Below are 21304 nucleotides of genomic sequence, written 5' to 3'. Positions count from 1 at the left end.
TGAGAGAAATTATCTGTTTATGCAATTATGGATCATCCCTTAAGAATTTTAGTTCCTGGCCTACCGCTGTTAGCAATTTCAATATCTGTGTAGATAATCCTCCCAATAGCCTAGCTTCTCACTTCCTGACCTCCAATAATCCTGTGCTTCACCGCAGCTCAACTCCCAAACCTCATGGTTACACCCCAAGACCTTGTCATTATCAACAATTGCAAATCCCTAGGACTGATTCAAACAAACAACTCCCTGTTGACCCCCTCCTTCCTTTACAGCTCGTCCTGTCCAGGAATTCTTCAGCCCTACTGGTCTGCCAATCCGCTGACCCAGCCAAGCCCTCACGTCCTACTTCCCTCCCTACCCTTTCACCCTCCTTGAACTGTCATCAGAAGCACTTCTAAGACTGCACCCACCCTAATCTCTCTACTCCCACGATGCTTTCTTGAAGAAAACAGAAACTCTGGCTAAATCTGCCACATATTTTGTTAAGCACAGCCTATAATAGTAGTCAAATTTTAAATGATCACAAAACCCCAATGTGCCTATAATGGCACACAGCCCTACCACATTTCCTGATCATTGCACTCTCCTAAACAGCTCTTCTGCACCTTTCTCTCTTTTCCTAAACTTCCTCCTGGTTTTCATTTTCCTAACCTCTATACACAAGACTCATCAGAAATGGCTTCAAGCCTTTTCCCTAAAAATATGCATTCCCTGGAGTGGTCTCAGTCCCGTTACCTTAAATGCCATTGTGAGATGATAAAAGCCCAACCTACCTATAAATTCAACCTTTTGACCCTAATGCCAGATTCACGTATCTAACATTCTCCTCCATTTATCCCCATGGGGTGCTAGAAGGTGGCACAAAGTTAATATGTCCCGAGTGACTCATGCTTCCCCATCTCAGTAACCATCTGCATCTTCCATGCAAATGTCCATGCCAAAACCTAGCAGTCAGTCAGATTCCTCTCTTTCCCTCAATCCCTTCCTAACCTACTACCAAACCCAGTTGGTTCTGCTTTCAGAGTTTCTTCAGAACCTGCCCATCTCTTACCAGCACTTTATCATCTTGATTCCCACAAAATCTTTGTTTTCCTCTGTTCCACCCTTACCTCCTAAGAACCACAATGAGATGATCGTGACTAAAATCATTTCCCGTGACTTCTGCTGAAATACTCTCCTCTCTCAACGTTCCCACCTGACCTGATGCCCCCGCCCCCCCCCCGCCCCCCCAGCTCTCTGCCCTCCCGCTCCAGCCACTCTGGACTGCTGCTCTTTCCTGAAGCCTCGGCTGAGCACTGTCCCTTCTGAGGCCTTCCTCCCAGGGGCCATCTTTACTGGGATGTCTCCCTGGCTGGCATCCTCAAGACACTTAGCCACCTGCTTACACACGATCCTATCACTGAGGCCTTCCAGGATCACTCTCTATAAAATGCCACCAATACCTGCCTATACTGCTTTCTCCTAACTTATTTTCCGTTTTAAATGTATGATACTTGGCCTGCTTAGTTTGCTTACATTCTAAGCCTTCCCATGAAAAAATGCCATGAAATCAGCATTTGGTTGTATTTATTGCTATACCCTCAGTCCTTAAAACATTGCCATTAAGGTACGAAGACATTAATAAACTGTTGTGGAATGAATAAATCTGCTTTGAGATTTTTAAATACGAAGTTACTCTTAAAATCAGAATAAACACTCAGTAGAATCAATTATTCTGTTATATTAACTACAGAAGGCAGTATTTGGGTATCAAGAATAACAGCTGATGACTTACTTTTTCTATTGACTCCAAAGTTTCTGCATATTTTTCTTCCGTCTGCTTAATTTCTGCTAAGCAACAACTTCGTATATCATTTTCTGGGCACTTCTGCATTTAGAATTATCAAAATAAAATTACTAATCTAAATGGTAGTAGATAGAAATAGATCAAAATCACTGACAATTTTAACGTTGCATTCTTTTTTCAATTTTTATTAATATGAACAGATTTAATGCATTTCATAGATACGATTCTAAGAACATAACCATACTTGCTTCCCTTCCTCTCTCCCTCAAACCCCCTCCTTATTTCATTTTTTTCTTTGCATTTTAATAAATCACAAAACTTAAAGATGCATTTAACAGCTTTTCGTGAATTATCATTGCTATTCTTTTTTATTTTTAACATAATGAAAGTTTTAGATGGTTAAAAATAAGCTTCAACCCTTGAAATTTTATTTTCATTTTCTTTTAAAGACATAGATACAGGAGGGGGACAGAAAGGGAGACGGGAGAAAGAAGAAGAGAGAGGTGTGGCGAAGGGCAGGGGAGAGGGGACCTTCCATCTGCTGGTTCACTTCACAGATGCCTGCAACAGCCACAGCGCTAAGCCTGGCAAGAGCTGAGACCCAGGAATTTCATCTGGGTCTTCCATGTGACAGGCAGGGGCAGGGACACAAGTCCTGGTGTCATCACGTGCTGCCTCCCTGTAAGTGCAGGAAGCTGGATGGGAAGCAGCATCTCTGGGACTCAAATCAGGCAGTCCATTATGGGACGTGGGTGTCTCAAGTGGCTACGTAAGCAAGTGGATTGAATGCCTCCCCTAGACACTCTTAATTAAAACATGTATAAGAAATGGCAATATTTCCATGGCATAAGATGATTTCTTTAATACCTAGCATATTTCACAGGTCCATAGTAATAACTGTAAAAATGATCAAAGGATATTTAATAAGCAAAAACCTTCAAATACTTTTTTTCACCCAAACATTACCATCTTAGGGTTTGGCTCTTTTACTAAGTGTTTAAGACTGAGGGTGGGGGCCAGTACTGTGGTGCAACAGGTTAAGCCATGGCCTGCAGCGCCAGCATCCCACATGGAATTCCAGCTGCTCCACTTATAATTCAGTTCCCTGCTAACACATCTAGGAAAGTAGCGGAAGATGGCCAAAGTCCCTGGTCCCCTACACCCATGTGGGAGACCCGGAAGAAACTCCTGGCTCCTGGCTTCAGCTGGCTTTAGCTTCGGTCATTGCAGCCATTTGGAGAGTGAATCAGTGGATGGAAGATTCTCTCTCTCCTTCTCTCTTTGTAACTCTGCCTTTAGAATAGATACATTAATCTTAAAAAAATATATTATAAAAGGTTGAGGGTGGTAGATGCTATGATCAAATATTCTGAGATATGATGGAGTTGGGTTCAAGCAGTAGTTTTGTTGTTGCTGGCTTTTTAACTGTGAACAAGCTACACAGAGAGAACTGGGTAAATTCTTCAAAGCTCTGAAGAAACCTAAATCACCATTCAGCTGATGAAAAGCTACTGATGTAGAGGAAGAAGATACTAACAAAAGCTTAAGCAACTGACCTCTATTTCACATTATACATGAGAAAACAATTCAAAGTAATTCTCTCTGAATTTTCCAGATATACTAATGGCAGATAAAACTTGGAGGGCTTGTTGACTACAACAATATGAGAAACTAAGTTTATAAAATATTAAAAGAGCTAGGAGATTTACAGTGAAAAGAAAGAAAAAAAGTATTCCAATAGCTAACACCTATGAGGAAATATTCTTTAACACATTCTATCTTACATCTAAGTTTAAAAAAATACCCATTTTGTAAGAGAGTATTTACTTTCTTTTCTTTCTTTTTCTTTTTTCTTTTTTTTTTTATCTTTTATTTAATGAATATAAATTTCCAAAGTACGACTCATGAGTTACAATGGCTTCCCCCCCATACCGTCCCTCCCACCCACAACCCTCCCCTTTCCCACTCCCTCTCCCCTTCCATTCACATCAAGATTCATTTTCGATTATCTTTATATACAGAAGATCAGCTTAGTACAGGCAGAGTGGACAGTGAGAGAGAGAGACAGAGAGACAGAGAGAGAAAGGTCTTCTTTTTGCCGTTGGTTTGTTGGTTCACCCTCCAATGGCCGCTGCGGCCAGCGCACCGCGCTGATCCGATGGCAGGAGCCAGGTACTTATCCTGGTCTCCCATTGGGTACAGGGCCCAAGCACTTGGGCCATCCTCCACTGCACTCCCTGGCCACAGCAGAGAGCTGGCCTGGAAGAGGAGCAGCCGGGACAGAATCCGGCGCCCCGACCAGGACTAGAACCCGGTGTGCCGGTGCCACAAGGCGGAGGATTAGCCTAGTGAGCCGCGGCGCCGGCGAGAGTATTTCATAAATTCATGATTCCATAAATTATATTCTATTGCTATTGTGCCATTGTTTAGCTAAGTGCCATGTCATTTTCCCTATCAGGTCTGTTTCTCTCCTAGTAAAATGAAAGGATTAGACCAGAGACTCCCGATGCTTGTTTTGACCTATAAAATGCCATGCTAAAGTCTCCAAATGTGATAATAATAAGTCCTACTTGCATACTTATTAGTAAGCAAAGGCAAGATAAAAACAACTATTCCAACAGAGGTTACATATATATCACATTAATTAGTCCTTCAAGTAATTACTTTCCTAACAAAATACTCAGAGTAACAGAAAACAAAAGTCCTACAGGTTGATGTGCTTCCTCTGCTTTCATTAAGTCCTCATAGACTTCTCCTCCTTCATCTTCCCCATATACACAGTCATAAAGATCTTCCTCATCTTCTACACGAGTTTCACTAAAACGAAGAGCACAATTGAAAAGTCATTATCTACTAAGCAGTAAATACAATAGCTGGAAATCATCTACTGGATTTTAATTTTAAAATTTAGAAAGGAATAAATGGTATTAATGGAAAGAGCCAAAGATGTACATTACAGTTCTGTCTACTCCAATAAGAATGATGGCAAACAACAGAAGCCAACCTTGAGGCTTTGTAGCTAACATTTAATGCGTATTCTGTATGCAAGCACATAAACGACCCTTTTGCATAGACTTTCTCACTTAAAACATCCAGAATTAATTGCCTTATCACGTATTCCTTATAATTTGATCCATCCAAGAGAGATGGAAGTTGAGAATCAATATTATTTGACTTCCCAAAGACTACAGCTAGTCAAAGGCACAGCAAATACTGAAAACCAAGTCTGTATTATACTGTGAGTGTCTTAACCACTCTGCCATACCACGTCTTGTCTTTCAAATTTCAATGTCTCAGTTTCATTATCTGTATTAAAGTGTATAAAAACAGAGAGGACAAGGGTTAAGGAGTTTCTAATATATAACAAGTGGTCTTTTTAAGAATATCAATTGCTGCAGGGTTATTATCAATTTCAAAGCTAGTGATTTTCAAACCATGCCCCCTCAAGGCCCATTCAGTGGCACAGAGCCTCCCCTTCAATGGACTCTGTTTTTATCTGTTTTATTTGTATTTTGCAAAGAAAGAGCCTGAATGCCAAAAAGCATTTTTAAAAAAACCATTTAAAATTTTTTGCTGGTCTCCTGGAAGTAAAAATAATACCTCTTTTCAATGTTTTATAAAATTGCTGTTTATTTTCATTTTATTTGAAAAGCAGAAAGAATCAGAGAGAGAGAGAGATCTTCCATCTACTGGCTCACTACCCCAATTCCTGCAACAGCCAGGGCTGGACTTGGCCAAAGCCAACACCCCAGAACTCAATCCAGGTCTCCCACATGGGTGACAGGTAACCAACTACTTGAGCCATCACATGCACCATACTCCCAGAGTGCTTATTGGTAGGAAGTTGGAATTGGGACTGGAGTTAGGACTTGAATCCAGACATTCTAATACGAATGTGTCCAAAATTACACCTTAACCCCTGCAACATATGTCCACCCCAACACCCTTTTTTAAAGTTTCTATGAGCACTTATGCTGTGACTGACTGGTACTCCTCATATGATACTGTAAACCCTTCTGTCAAAGAGGAACAGCTGGGGCCAGTGCCGTGGCTCTCTTGATTAATCCTCCGCCTGCGGCGACAGCATCCCATATGGGCACCGGTTCTAGTCCCGGTTGCTCCTCTTCCAGTCCAGCTCTCTGCTGTGGCCTGGGAGGGCAGTGGCCCAAGTGCCTGGGCCCCTGCACTTGCATGGGAGACCAGGAGGAAGCACCTGGCTCCTGGCTTTGGATCAGCGCAGTGCGCCAGCCGTAGCGGCCATTTGGGGAATGAACCAACAGAAGGAAGACCTTTCTCACTGTCTAACTCTGCCTGTCAAAAAAAAAAAAAAAAAAAAAAAAAAAAGAGGAACAGCTGATTCCACACACTATATATTTGGTTGCTACTGTTTCAGTTTTTCCTTTGCTCAAGACTTCCATAGATGGTACCTATTAACCAATAATCCCAAAGATTCAGATTAACCAATAAAAATATGTTGGAAGACAGGATTAGCATCTCTAAAAACAAAGTTCAATTACTTCAGTACCAACGCTCCTAAGCATCTCTGCTGGATCTGTGCAGGTGAACACTATAAACTGATGTGAACAAAAATAAAACACTAACTATAAAGTCAATTGGCAACTTGGAACATTTTTCAATAGTGAAAAAAGAGGAGAACCTAGGACACTCTTAGCCATCTCATGTCCCTTCCACCCCATCCTGTATCTTTCTCTCCAACAGAAGAGAGAACAACGCCCTTTGCAGTGGGAACCAGCCTCACATTTGTGCCAGGGGCTTCTCTTCAGTAAATTCACACCCAAAATTTACAGCCCATAGAGATCATAATAATAAAGGTAAGGCTAAAATCAAGCTGTCACAGCAAACTCAAAAAGCAAGCGTTTCTAGGAATAATACCACACTTGGAATTCAACTACAAGATACAAAGTTAAAACAGACTGCATTTTGCAGAGCATGAGCTTGAATTTCAGAGCAGCCAAGTTAGAGCCCCAAGCTTCCTCCAAACTCAGCTAGGAATTGCATTATTTCAGGATTTACCTTGGCGTCAACTCTGCCTACAAACACAAGTAGAACAGATAAGGGAAAGTTATAAAAAATACTAGGTGTAAGTGGCCATGAGTAGGGTTTAAAAAAGAACATCATCACCACAATGATTCAAATAGTACATTCTTGCTAATACTTCAGATAATCTGGTTACAGTACCAATAACCTTAAAGACACTTTATGGTATTGCAGGCAATTCCATAAGATGATCAGCATCTATTTGGTTAGTACCAGTGAATTCTTAGGGATTTTTAAGATTAGATAAGAAACAATTCTTAATAGATATTTAAAACAAGACTTCAAGACCATTCCAGATGCCATCTACGATGGGGAGAGCAGCTGGCCATTCATCCAGGGGGCTTCTGTGAGCACCTGCTTTTTCTCCTCTTTGGCTGATAACTCTTAGAACAGGCAAGCCAAGGAGAATCTGGGATTACCGCAGGGAGTAGGAGCCAGACTAAGAAGTACATGGGAGGCTGGCGCTGTGGTGTAGCAGGTAAAGCCGCTGTCTGCGGTGCCTGCATCCCTTATGGACGCCATTTCAAGTCCCAGCTGCTCCACTTCTGGTCCAGCTCTCTGCTATGGCCTGAGAAAGCAGCGGAAGATGGCCCAAGTCTTGGGCCCCTGCACACACATGGGAGACCTGGAAGAAGCTCCTGGATTCTGGTTCCAAATAGGCACAGCTGCGGCTGTTGCGGCCAACTGGGGAGTGAACCAGTGGATGGAAGAACTTTTATTCTCTCTCTCTCTCTCTCTGCCTCTCCTTCTCTCTCTGTGTAACTCTTTTATATAAATAAATAAAACTTTAAAAAAAGAACTATATGGGTTCAAAGTCCAAAGACTGCTACTTACAAACAGTATTACCTTCAGCAAACTATTTAATTTTCAAAAGTGGATTTTCTTATTTTTAAATTGTGACAATAGCAACAACCTAATAGCAATGTGAGATTAAAGGACAGTGTACACGACATGATTAGTGCACACACTCAATTTGCCTATGGCTAACAGGCTAGAGAGCTCAGATCTGAAGCATAATGCCTGGAGAACAGTAGATTCTTGATGCAGTTTTGGCTTATTTAGACATTCATTTACTGAAGACCTTCTCTACCTGGCACAGTCTGAAGTTGTACAGAGTACTTCCGTAATTTTTTTTTTTTTTTTTTGGACAGGCAGAGTGGACAGTAAGAGAGAGAGAGAGAGAGAGAGAGAGAGAGAGAGAGAGAGAGAAAGGTCCTCCTTTACCGTTGGTTCACCCTCCAATGGCCGGCGCACCGCGCTAATCCGAAGGCAGGAGCCAGGTGCTTCTCCTGGTCTCTCATGGGGTGCAGGACCCAAGCACCTGGGCCATCCTCCACTGCACTCCCGGGCCACAGCAGAAAGCTGGCCTGGAAGAGGGGCAACTGGGAAAGAACCCGGTGTGCCGGCACCGCAGGCGGAGGATTAGCCTATTGAGCCACGGCGCCGGCCTGAAGTTGTACATAGTCATGAACAAGGTCAAGGCTTTGACCTCACAGAGTTGACCTTCTAAGAGGAGAGAGACGATATATAAACCAACACAAGATGATCTCAGGCAGTGGTGAATGTTACAAAACACTGAGCAAGGAAAGTGGATTTTGGCAATTTTAGGGTTTTTAGGGAAGGCCTCTCTATACAGAGACATCTGAACAAAGACTTGAATGGTAAGGGGTCAGTCACACAGACAGAAGAAGGAGCAATCATGAAGGTCCTACAGCAAAAACAAGCTCTGTACATTGAGATGGATTAATTTCCGTGGGTTCCATGAACCTCTCCTGGAGCACAATCAGCTTATTAAAATTCTTTGCCAGCATGCCTGCTCTTTGTCATCAGTTCCTTGAGGGATAAGGATCATGTTTTATGTTTATTAGTAATCTGCACAAGTCACTCAATCAGCACAAGATAATCACCAGCAAGGATCCTTCGCCTCTCCTGACTATTAAACAATAAAGCCCAAAGGATTCTCTGTTCAGAACAAACACCATCTACCCAGACATCCCTGTGTAACTCAAGCCCGTGCTTCATCTCTCCCCTCCTTGCCCTCACAAAGCACTATCTGCCCTAACCCTCCCCCGGTAGTGGATGCTATTTCTTTTTCATTGTTCCCTAGCTGTCTAACTTCGGCTTTATCTGTTCTGTTTATTATGTCTTTCAGGAACTTATGAATTTTACTTCACTTTAGAATATCTTTACTCTTCACAGGGACACACAACAGAAACTAAAACCAGTGGAACCATATTTTCTCATGAAGCTTTCCAATATCAAATTAAGGTTAATTCTTACACATCCCAATGCTTATACATCTTATATTTCACATTAATCTATGTTTCCCTTCAGAGAGCTTATTTAACAGTTAAGATTCATGATACATGCAAAGATTGGCAGTGGTTTAACAGTGCTAGAAATAGTCAACATACTCTATTAAGTCTGGAAGGCCTTTGTAGATGTCTTCATCATTAATGCTTTCTTCTGTTGGGAAGGGCCTAGGGAGAAGAAAAAAAATGGGTAAATGATCAACTACCAGGCTGGGCACTAACCTCTCACTCAACTGTGTGTTGAGTGTCCAGTGTCAAAATGGCTGACCCTGTCACCATGTCTCTAACAACGTGCAGGGCCTTCCCTGTAGGGCTGGTCCAGGGGCTGTGTCTGGGTTCCCCTGGGAAGGCTGTCGTGCCTGCTACCCAACATCATGCGCATCACTTACTTCTGGTCACTGCAGCTTCCAGTGCAGCTGGAGACACGTTAATGTGCTCATCTGAACCCCCACCTGCCAAGCACCTGCAGACTCACGTCTTAACACCTACCAGAGCACCCCAATTCAGACAACAAGCGGCAGTACATGAGCCTCAGTCATCAGCACCCTCTCTTTTCAGCTATAGAATCCCATTAGAGGGCCGGCGCCGTGGCTCACTAGGCTAATCCTCCGCCTTGCAGCGCCGGCACACCGGGTTCTAGTCCTGGTCGGGGCACCGGATTCTGTCCTGGTTGCCCCTCTTCCAGGCCAGCTCTCTGCTGTGGCCAGGGAGTGCAGTGGAGGATGGCCCAAGTCCTTGGGCCCTGCACCCCATGGGAGACCAGGATAAGTACCTGGCTCCTGCCTTTGGATCAGCGCGGTGTGCTGGCCGCAGCGCACTGGCCGTGGCAGCCATTGGAGGGTGAACCAATGGAAAAGGAAGACCTTTCTCTCTGTCTCTCTCTCTCTCACTGTCCACTCTGCCTGTCAAAAAAATAAAAATAAAAATAAATAAAAATAAAAAGAATCCCATTAGACTGGCACATTGGTAACAATCATCCTTGCATGAAACAGTTCCTAGCAGATGAAAATGATTAGAAGAACCCTGTGCCCTCTATACAGCATTAAGGGTCATGACACAATTTTTTTTTTTTTTTTTTTGGACAGGCAGAGTAGACAGAGAGAGACAGACAGACAGACAGACAGAGAGAAAGGTCTTCCTTTTCCGTTAGTTCACCCCGAAATGGCCGCTGTGGCTGGCGCACTGCGCTGATCCGAAGCCAGGAGCCAGGTGCTTCCTCCTGGTCTCCCATGCGGGTACAGGGCCTAAGGACTTGGGCCATCCTCCACTGCCTTCCCAGGCCACAGCAGAGAGCTGGACTGGAAGAGGAGCAAATGGGACAAAATCCAACGCCCCAACCGGGACTAGAACCCGGGGTGCCGGCACCGCAGGCAGAGGATTAGCCTATGGAGGCACAGCGCCAGCCCCTGACACAATTTTCTATTCAGACTTTAAAGTATTTAGGTTGTATTTTTTAAAAATCTTCCTGGTTTGGAAAAATGAATCAACCAAACTTCATGAGAAAAAGATATTTTCTCTTCTCCTATTCAATAAAATCACATCACACTTCCATTTATACCCTATTCCAACTGCTTAGCTTCCTTGTTTGTAACATGATGCTTTGGATTTTCTTCCTAACACCAATTTAATGCCCTAAATTTATGCCTAACAAAATCTCAGTAATCGTACCATAGTACCAAAGTTTTATTCTTCTTTTATAGGTGGCCAAGATTTCATATGTTTCATAAAAACAAGATGATCCATCAAAATAATGGGTAAGCTTTAAATAATTAATAAATAGATTGGAAAGCAATATTTCACATTGGTTAATGGATTAATTGAATATTAAGATAATGGTGTAATATATAGTTTACAAATAAATCTACATGTGTAAAAAAGGTCAAAGTTTCACAAAATTATTTTTATATTCAGACACATATTACTATGTTTTTATACCAATACAGATCCATTATAGAGAACTGTAGTCCACTGTAGAAAAATTTTAAAGAAAAACATTTATTTTATAATGTCACTTTCAGTGGATTTTTATATTGCTTTCTCTTCTCTTTCCTTTGTCTTCTATGCTTAGTGCCAAGATTAAGGGCTCCAATTATTTTTTTCTTTGCTTGGTTTTGACCAATATATTAATTAAACACTTCACATTTCCTTAAATATTTAAACTTTTTTTTTTACAATTTTTTATTTATATAAGGTGAAGAAATTTTATGTATTTCACATATGCAGATTTAGGAGCATAGCGATACTTCCCTCCCTCTCTGACATTTATCCTTTCAGAATAAAGAATACATAAATACATAAAAATGGGATAATAATTTTCAAAATCTGTTTAAATATAAAATATAAAATGCAAGTACACATTGGCATGGAAAAATATTCATGTATTGAAAGGCAAATAAGGAGGAGTTTACCAAGTCTACAGACTGCTTCTGTAGAAAGCTGACCTTCATGGAGCTTTTTCTTTTTTTTTTTTTTTACGATTTATATATTTGAAAGTCAGAGTTATGGGGAGGAGTGAGGGATAGAGAAAGAGAGAGAGGGAGAGATCATCTATTCACTGGATCACTCCTGAGATGGCCACAATGGCTAGGGCCAGACCAGACCAAAGCTAGGAGCTCATCCGGGTCTCCCACATGGGTGGCAGGGACCCAAACATTTGGACCATCTTTCACTGCCTTTCCCAAGCACATCAGCAGTGAGCTGGATCGGAACAGCCAGGCCTTGAACCAGTGCCCATATTCTATGCTGGCACTGCAGAAGGCAGCTTTACCAGCTATGCGACAGCACCAGCAGCCCCTCACAGCTCATTTCTGAGAAAGGGTCTGCAGGATCTCCTCCCTAAGGTCACTATGCTTTGTACACTGGGACTAAGGGCTGCCTGGTCAGTGCTTAGCACTCCTGCAAGACACGCTTGGATCCATTCCCTCATACTATGAACAGGACATAGAAAAACAGTAACAACACAGGCAGAGAGACAGGCACACAGAGCACCCACGATGGCTAGGGACTGGAATGTGGAGCCCTGAGGAAATAAATTAAAAACAAAACCTGTTCTCTTTCCACCAAGCCTGGATCTGTACCTACAGATACTGTTTTACTTTCTAATGTTGCAGTATTTAAAACGGAGAAAGTCTAGCACAACATAAAAAACTATCCAGCACAACATAAAAAACTATTTTCTCCTACCTAACAACTGCATAATCTTCCATCATAAGGAGATAATTTATTTTACAAATGTAATTTCAAGTTTTTAATTCATTACCAAACTTTCAATACACACCCCTGTATACATATCATTTTATACTTGTCTTTAAAGTTGTTAGTTTTATGGTCTTTTCTACAGGAAATAAATATAACATGTTTTAAAATATTTACTTAAACATTTGTGCTTGTCTTAATGAACAATATGTACAGGAATGCTGAAGAAAGTTTTAAAAAAGAGCTATACCAATGACAGTCACCAGTGAATTAAGAACCACGTTTAGCCAGTGTATCTTAATGGACGCTAAGTTCTTACTTGCTAAATAAATTTTAAATGAGCAAGAACTCTTCATGAATGAGACACTTGTATGCCCTGCATACAAGTAGTTGCAAACGACAACTATTTAAATAAAGAGCCATGCATGGAACCCAATAGGACACAGAACCACAAAGAAACGAGCTTACCTGATTCCCGTGGCCAACGCTATAGGTGTGCGAGACAGTCGGGATAATGTTTCTATAACCTAAGAAAGAAACAAAAATATTAATTGAAAATGTACACCAGGAAAAATGATTTTCCCCCAAAACAATAGTTTTCCAATCTACTATTAAAACCAGCACATAAATTTGCAGATGCCAAAGAAGGGCAGAATGGGGAGATCAATTATTAGGAATTAACACTTAACATCATACTTTTGTTCTTTTAACTTTATGATGCTGAGTAAATTAACAGCTATCTGAGCTGTCATTTTCCTACCACTAAAACAAGGAGTTGGAGCCAGTGATCCCAAACTCCTGGTATCTCTACTACCACAGAATCTGAAAGATCCTATAAAGCTGCATTCTCCAACCAGGTATCCCCTAACCTTGTGACGCTATTAAAATTTTAAGAACAAAAAATTCAGTTCTTCGTTGGACTAGCCATATTTTAAGTGTTCAGTAGCCACTTGTGTGTACTGTATTAGACTGCACAGACATCAAATTTCTATCAGCACAGGACATTCCACTGGACAGTACAGCTCTATGGCGAAGTGTACCTGAGTCAAACCATGTGAGTTCAAATGCTGGCTTTACCATTTTAGCCAGGGAATTTGGGGGAAACTGCCAACTTCTCTAGGCTTTAGTTTCTTCATCTAGATAATGCTTACAATAATAGTTAGACCATTAATGATCACTAGATTATGAGATTAAGTAAAATGGTACATGTAAAATATTTAATTATATTTATTCTTTATAATCAGTGAATTTAAGAAAAGTATCTTACTTAAGCAACAGCATCTATAATTTTACCTTTGCTTCAGTATTTTATGCCTAGGATCATCTCACTTAAAGACTTAGAAAGCCAATGACTTCACATACATTGTTCTCAAAGTCTGTTTTTATAGCAGATAAAACTTATTCTACCTTTCAAAATTAACCAAAGTAAAACTTTACAAAGTCCTACTATAAGCCCTCTTCAGAATGAGAAAAAAAAAAAGCGGAAAAGGTAAAAATCTATCTCTGAGGTCCGGTGATTTTCTAATTCCTCAGTTTACAGACCGAAACACAGAAGTCAAGTGCCCAGTTCCCTGCGGAAGCTTCACATGCAGATTATCCACACACATACTTCTTTCTGCACGGCTTTAAGAGGTAGCCTGCTGCTGCGGTCAGAAGCTCACGATGGCAGGATACGCGTGGGACCGTGGTTAAGTCACTGTCTGGGACACTCACACCCCTTAGCAGATTTCTTGGGTTTGACCTTTAGCCACTCTGCTTTCAATCCAGCTTCCTACTAATTCACACCTTGGGAGGCAGCAGATGATGACTCAAGCACCCTGCTACCCATGTAGGAGACCTGGATTGAGTGCCAGTCTCCTGGCTCTAGCCTGGCCCAGCCCTGGCTGCTGTGAGCATTTGGGGAGTAAGCCAGCAGATGGAAAATTTCTGTCCCTCTGTGTCTTTTCCATAAAATGACAATAAATAACTTTTAAAGGAAGTTCATGTCTTGCCTTTGGGGTAGGACACCTAAGGCCACAGCTTATTAGTTTTCAGTGAGGCTCATCTCTACCAGCCTCTGTGAAATGTAGACCATAACAGCTAACACCCCACCTCAAGGAATGATGAAAAGAATTAAATGAGATATGCCCAACCACTTAATACGTGTAAACTTCCATTATTACATAAAACAAATTACACAGAAAAAGTTTTGAACTGAATTAAATTACATGGTGACACAGAAAGTAGAAATATATTCTTGAAAACTGGTAAAAGATTTTTAAGTAGTCTCATTACAAAAAAATGAAAAGTAATACACATGCTAATCAGCTGAATTTAGCCATTCTAAAACAAGTACATGTTTGAAAACATGGTGCACACAATATATGCAATTAAAAGCCAATTTTAAAAATTAGGTTTAATATGCAAAAGAGACAAGGGAGCACAACTCTGGGATGATTCCAAAGGGTTAAATGGAGCAAGGACTATGGGAGCTAAATGAACTAAATCACTGACCCCTACATTCTACATTTTTTTAAAGATTTATTTTATTTATTTGAAAGACAGAGTTACAGAGAGAGGTAGAGACAGAGAGAGAGGTCCTCCATCTGCTGGTTCACTCCACAGATGTACACAATGGCCGGAGCTGCACCAATCCAGAGCCAGGAGCCAGGAGCTTCCTCCAGGTCTCCCGCATGGGTGCAGAGGCCCAAGGACTTGGGCCATCCTCTACCGCTATCCCAGGCCATAGCAGAGAGCTCAGGCCATAGCAGAGAACTGGATTGGAAGAGGAGCAGCCAGGACTAGAACCGGCGCCCATATGGGATGCCAGCACTTCAGGCCAGGGCTTTAACCCACTGTGCCACAGCACCGGCCCCAAATTCTATATTCTGACCCTGGCTTCCTGCTATGACCTGGCCAGGGTGGGGGTGGGGGGTAAAAAAATTAAGTGAAAGCCTTTGTCCAATTTCATCACAGTTAACAGAGTTGAACATCTGATATTAAGGCAAGACACAATTATTCAGATAAGACTTGAAATCAATTAATTCCATATAATAAAGCACATTCGGTGAGTCTATAAATTCAGATCATACATGAATAAATGCTAACAAGTTCACTAGAACAAACCAATACAAAATGAAAAAACATTTCCTAAAATTTCAAAATTACTCATCATCAGTGAAAAGACTAGCTTCAGGAAGGCTCTGGAATAACCTGTGGAGTAGTACACAGACCTGAGGCACCTACACTGTGAAGATCTAGCACGCACCTCATCCAGATCTGGCACTGCTGTAAACCTAAGGTGAAGTCTGCCTCTGATTCAGCTTTGCATTGCGGTTCTAGCACAGTTACTGCTTAATAGCAAGAAAAAAATAGCCATATTTTACTATTGCTATATATTTTATTGCTATTTTATTATGTGTTTTAACAGCAATGTATTTCATTCCTTAGGGATATTTTCTACAATTATGATGTATCTGCAAAGTAAGAACATGTTTGCTGTTCCTTTTCCAAACAACGAGAGCTATGACAACCTGCCCCCTACCGGCCTGCCTACCACCCTCAAAACTACACCTTGAATTTTTATATGAATGCCCACCAGAGGGCGCCAGATGACAGCATATTAGTGTACGCCTGACAACTGTTTCTAAGAACAAGTGTTTTTGAAAATCAACAATCTGAAACCAACTCCTATTATTTATTTATTTAAAGAATTACTTTTATGAGTCAATAAAAATAATATATTCAGATTCAGTATATGAACAGATTGTGTGTAGTGTATCTTAAAGTAATGAGTCTCTCTGAGAACCCACACTCAAGTTTTTTGGTCTTATTGTTCACCGAGTCCATCCATTAACTCTAAGTTTAGCCAAAGCAAATAGAGACTGTTTAGTCGACGTGGTGTTTTCAGAACAGCGTGTATTCTGCAGAGGCAAGTGTATTCAGATTTGGGATAGACAAGAATATAAATTAATGCCAGACTCTCCAGTCCTCCATGTGGAGGCTCTGCCCGTCATTAGAAACACATTATCATGAACATTCCTAAAAGAAAGTATCCCCAAGAACACAAATAGGATTATTTCCCCAGCAATGTAGCAATTCCTAAATTGTTACATCAAGATAATATGAAATTATGGACAACTGACTCCCAGAGAGGGAAGTTAACTAGTGAGAGAACATCTGTATGTTAATAGGCCAACAAGCAACCATGCCAAATTCGTGGTGTGAGTTTTCTTTCCTCCTTACCCTGTCCCAGTGTCCTGGTGGACAAGGAGAGTAGAATTTGTAAAGAAGCAAAAAGCATTCCAGGTAACACACACAGGAGCTTCCTGTAGAGGGAGGTGGGGCGGGTGCCCAGGGCTTCTCGCATCTGCTTTAGAAGGGTGGTTGAGAAGGCTTAGCAAGGAGGCCACATGATCTAAATGGCATTTTAAACACATCATTCAGCAAAGCAAAGGCTCAAGTGGGACAGGGGGACTCGGGGAGCAAGCAAGGGCCCAGGAGACAAGGGCGTGGTGAGGGGTTTCTCAATCATCCAAGGGAGAAATGAAGTCTGAGCTACAACTGCAGCAGTCAGGAGGGAGAAGGGCCGGCGCACTGGGAAGGCTGAGGAAGGAAGAACCAAGCTGGGAGACAGGGGAGGAGGCGGTTCCAACGCCATCTACCGGCAGAGCCCCTGGGCTGCTTCTGAGCAGGGAGCTCTTGTTCTGGCCCTTCCCTCCCAAGGCCAAGGCGCCCAACGAGCCAGGCCCTCACTCCTACAGGAAGCTTCTGTGACCAAACCCACTCCAGATGGGTCCTTTGTGTCCCCATTTGACTTTGGACATAACTGCACCTTGGCACCTCTCACTGTACTAAAAATAAAAATGCATTGGCCTTTTAAAATATTTTAAAGACTTGGTATTTGGTTTGTCAAATGAAAATAATACAGTAATACATCAAGTGGCCTCTCTCCCATCTCACCTTCTGCCTGAAGGGCATCACAGCTAAGGACCTGGTGTGACTCTTCCAGAATTTATCATTTTCCTTTTATTATGAAGTAATGGGGATTTATTATACAGATTTCTCTAGAGCAATTTCTTTCATTAGCAATAAACCAGTCATGCCAACATATGACTCTCTGCATTTTGATGTTATACATTATTCCAATGTATACAAACAAACATGATTTAGCCATTCTTCCGACAATGATACTTTCAACATTCTGCTCCAAAATGACCATCCTTGTTAACTACCTTTTTTACCTGTGCATGGGTACTTCTACAGAAAAAGCTTCTTAAATGCACTGACTAGTACAAAAGGCACGACTGTTTATAGACACCCCCCGAAGAGTAGGTAAGAACATAACAATTCTGGTGATCCATCTCTTTCCAATCCTACAGTAGCGAATGCCTTAAGGGCAGGGGTATCACGCTCACTCTTCACCTCTGTATTTCCATTGTCTTAGTCACAGACAGGCTCATGATGACAACATCACAAAACTATGTCAGTCAAACAATTCAAGGGGTAATACTTAGCCTGCAGAACTGTTTTGAGGAGTAGGGATAATGTATGTCAAGCTACACAAAAGGCTTAACCTGGCACAAGTGTAGACTGAATGAATAAGGAATCGACCATGACAATTAAATACTAAGTATAAGAGAGCTGCCTATCCAGACCTCCCACCCACAGCATCCTAGCGCCTCGCAGCAGACTTCTTCCCCTAATGATGAGTTTCATGTCATTTAGCCTCTCTCTTTCTACCATCAAATCAGTCAGTTTAAAAACTATGAAATAGCTGGCGCTGCGGCTCACTAGGCTAATCCTCCACCTTGCAGCGCCGGCACCCCGTGTTCTAGTCCCAGTCAGGGCGCCGGATTCTGTCCCGGTTGCCCCTCTTCCAGGCCAGCTCTCTGCTGTGGCCAGGGAGTGCAGTGGAGGATGGCCCAAGTGCTTGAGCCCTGCACCCCATGGGAGACCAGGAGAAGCACCTGGCTCCTGCCATCGGATCAATGCGGTGCGCCGGCCGCAGGGTGCCGGCCGCGGCGGCCATTGGAGGGTGAACCAATGGCAAAAGGAAGACCTTTCTCTCTGTCTCTCTCTCACTGTCCACTCTGCCTGTCAAAAAATTTTTAAAAAAACTATGAAATATACACAATGGGATATTATTCAGCTATAAAAAGTAAAATCCTTCCATTTGCAGCAAAATGGACACAACTGGAGGGCATCATTCTGAATGAAGTAAGACAGACAAATATCGCATGTTCTTCCTATGTTTGGAGGCTAAAATTTAAAAATGACAAATAAAGAAATGTCTGAGTGTATCTGTATTACTGCAAATCTAGTCTTGTAAAACAAGTTTTATAACTTTGTCAAATCAATGGTTAAGAATGTTACACCACTATAGTTATAATGATCTGTGATTACTTTAAAATTTATTGTATATGGGTGAAATGGTCATTTTTCCATTCAATTATTGTCTATAACCATTGTCTATATTCCCACTAAACTAGGATCTTCTTGCTTTTTACTTGTTAAACTTCTTATTTTGTGAAGTATTAAGCCTTTTTACTGTAATGTAAATTTAAAATACACTATCTCAAAGACTAAAAATCAAAAGGGAGCAGGAAGGAGGGTGGGAGGGATGCAGAGAATATCATTTATGTTCTTAGAATTTTATCTCCAAATCACATTGACTTTGTTAAAACTAAGAAGTTAAAATTTAAAAAAAGAAAGAAAATCTCAACAAAGAAGGAAAAAACTATAAAATAAAATAGCTTTCAAAGACACAATGGCAATATCGTACCCACTTTTACAGTTTTCTTCATAGACCTCTGACAAATCCCCAGGCAAATCCAGCACATGAGTGCTGTCAATGCCATAGTCTAATTAAAACAAGTCATCCACGCAGAAGCAGTGTGTTTTGGCTACTTTGAAGGTCCTGAGCTAAGGAAGCCATGGCCGGAGAGAGGAACCAACATGCAGGTCTGCCAAAGCACTGTTGATTAACTGAGGATTCATGTCCCGGAGTTTGCTATTCTATTCTGAAGTTTCACTTCTTAACTCACTCCCTGACCCCATGAACGAGAATCTGGGTCCAGAGGAGTTCCTAGGGGAGCGATCCTCACAGAGGAGGTGGGCTCCGCAAAAGCAATCGGGTAGCTGCAGCTTGAGTCCCAAGTGTAAGACAAGTCTGTGGTTCAAGAAGGGGCCTGCAGCTTCGCTGCACAGCGGCATGAAGTCACCGCCTAGCAGCTGAGGCTCAGGGTACAGCTTCTGCATCGTGGTCCCCGCAGCCTCTGAGCAAGGGCTCTGGGGGCTTGTGGGAAAAATCTCGGCCTCAGAGCAAGTGGGAGTATGGGCCTGGGAGTGCAGGGGCCAGACTTCAGAGAGCAGCAGAGGCCCACAGAGCAGGCCGGCGGCAACCCAGAGGCAGCCCAGAGATCTGGTGTAGCCCAGGCTCCAGACTCTATTCTAAACCCTGCCAGATGGTGAGTCTCAGACTAACAATATATTGCACCCCAACTCTCCTAGGAAATCAACAAAACTCATTATCTTAATTTTCTTTGCAATTCTAATTTCACACAGTAAATTACCCCATTAGGATACACTATAGCTTAGCATCCCTTCCAGCAACCCATCCTGCCTAAAACACCTGGTTGTTGCTTTGTATGGTGCTGTTGGAAAATATCCCTAGCTCCTCCTGAATGTCCAAAGCAAACTAGCACTGTCAGATATTATGAAGAAAAAACATATTTCTGTATGATGAAGACTATGGGACATGAATTTCATTGTTCAAAAGAGTGGTTTAACCATATAGGTTAAATGAGTCAAAATTCTAGTTTGTGCTAGCCTTAGTAGTCATCATAAATACAAGAAACATTCTATATTTACTAGCATTTGAATCTTCAAAAGTGTAACTCTCAAAAGAACAACCACCTCCATTTTTGAAAGTAATATATTGGACTGTTGGGAAGGCAGTCTCAGAAGTCACATTTTCTGGGCTCAAATCACAACTCCACTCCCGCCATGGGGAGTTACAGAGGTACTCAGCATCACAGCTATCTTCCATACAAAAATACCATAAAATATTACCTTTCATACAACTTGACAGTGAAGGGTAAATAAGGAGATGTGTGTGTGTGTGTGTGTGTGTGTGTATACACATCACATAATTCTACTATTTCCTAGTGCCATCATCATCGTTGCCAACACCGTCATTATTGGTAAAGTAACACTGGGTCATTACAAAGTATTTCAGAAAACAAAATGTGAAGCCTTCTGCAGGGGGCGAGTAAAAAAGCTTTCAGATGAGAGAGGACATGGGAATGGACTCAGGAGGCCTTTGGCATCCAGCCCCTCACATTCACTGCCCCAAGTAAGTAGCAAAAAATCTATGCAACTAGAATGTTTGTCACTTAAGCACAATTTCAAGGCAAGTCCTTTGCCTGAATCACTACCTACTACTACATGGTCAATGGCGACAACTCTTTATCATGCAAAAATCCTAGAGCCACCATGTTCACTCAGTGGCTCCTAATTATCTTAAGTCACCAATCCCTCTGAGAATATAATGAAAGTTCGTGGTGATTTCCTCCATAAAAATACAACACACACATACACACACACATTCAGCATCTTATCTCAAGAATTCCACGGATGTCTTGAAGCCCATTCATAAATTTTCTCGATTTGCAAATCATTTTGCCTACAAGGAAACCAAGGCCCAGAAAAATTAAGCAGGACTCCCAAGGTCAAAGGATTGGTATAGAACCCAGGTTCTTTCTCTTCTGTCCAGGTGAATGCTCTTTTCACTTCACCATCCTGTTTATAAATCTGCACTGACACGGTGGATACAGGCGGAACATGTGGAACATGCTGGATACACAAATACACTCTGTATGTTGAAAGTAGAAAAATGAAGACGCAATACTTCTTGCTTTCAAAAATCACCATCCATTAGGAAACACAGTAGGGTGGGGGGAGGCAGGAAGAG

General features: G+C 41.8%; 1 protein-coding gene across 1 annotated transcript in view; it reads right to left on the bottom strand.

The window, feature by feature from the left end:
* The window catches only part of VAV3 (vav guanine nucleotide exchange factor 3), a 411833-nt gene that overhangs the window by 200777 nt on the left and 189752 nt on the right, over positions 1–21304 (bottom strand). The window contains exons 3-6 of the mRNA XM_002715817.5: positions 12820–12878; positions 9259–9324; positions 4495–4603; positions 1775–1867 (exon numbers count right to left, since the gene is read on the bottom strand). Of these exons, the coding sequence (XP_002715863.2) occupies positions 1775–1867; positions 4495–4603; positions 9259–9324; positions 12820–12878 (327 nt within the window). The remainder of the gene's footprint in view (positions 1–1774; positions 1868–4494; positions 4604–9258; positions 9325–12819; positions 12879–21304) is intronic.

The sequence above is a fragment of the Oryctolagus cuniculus genome, chromosome 7, assembly GCF_964237555.1.
Source record: "Oryctolagus cuniculus chromosome 7, mOryCun1.1, whole genome shotgun sequence".
Taxonomy (NCBI): Eukaryota; Metazoa; Chordata; class Mammalia; order Lagomorpha; family Leporidae; genus Oryctolagus; species Oryctolagus cuniculus.
This window is presented reverse-complemented; position numbering and strand designations above follow the sequence as displayed.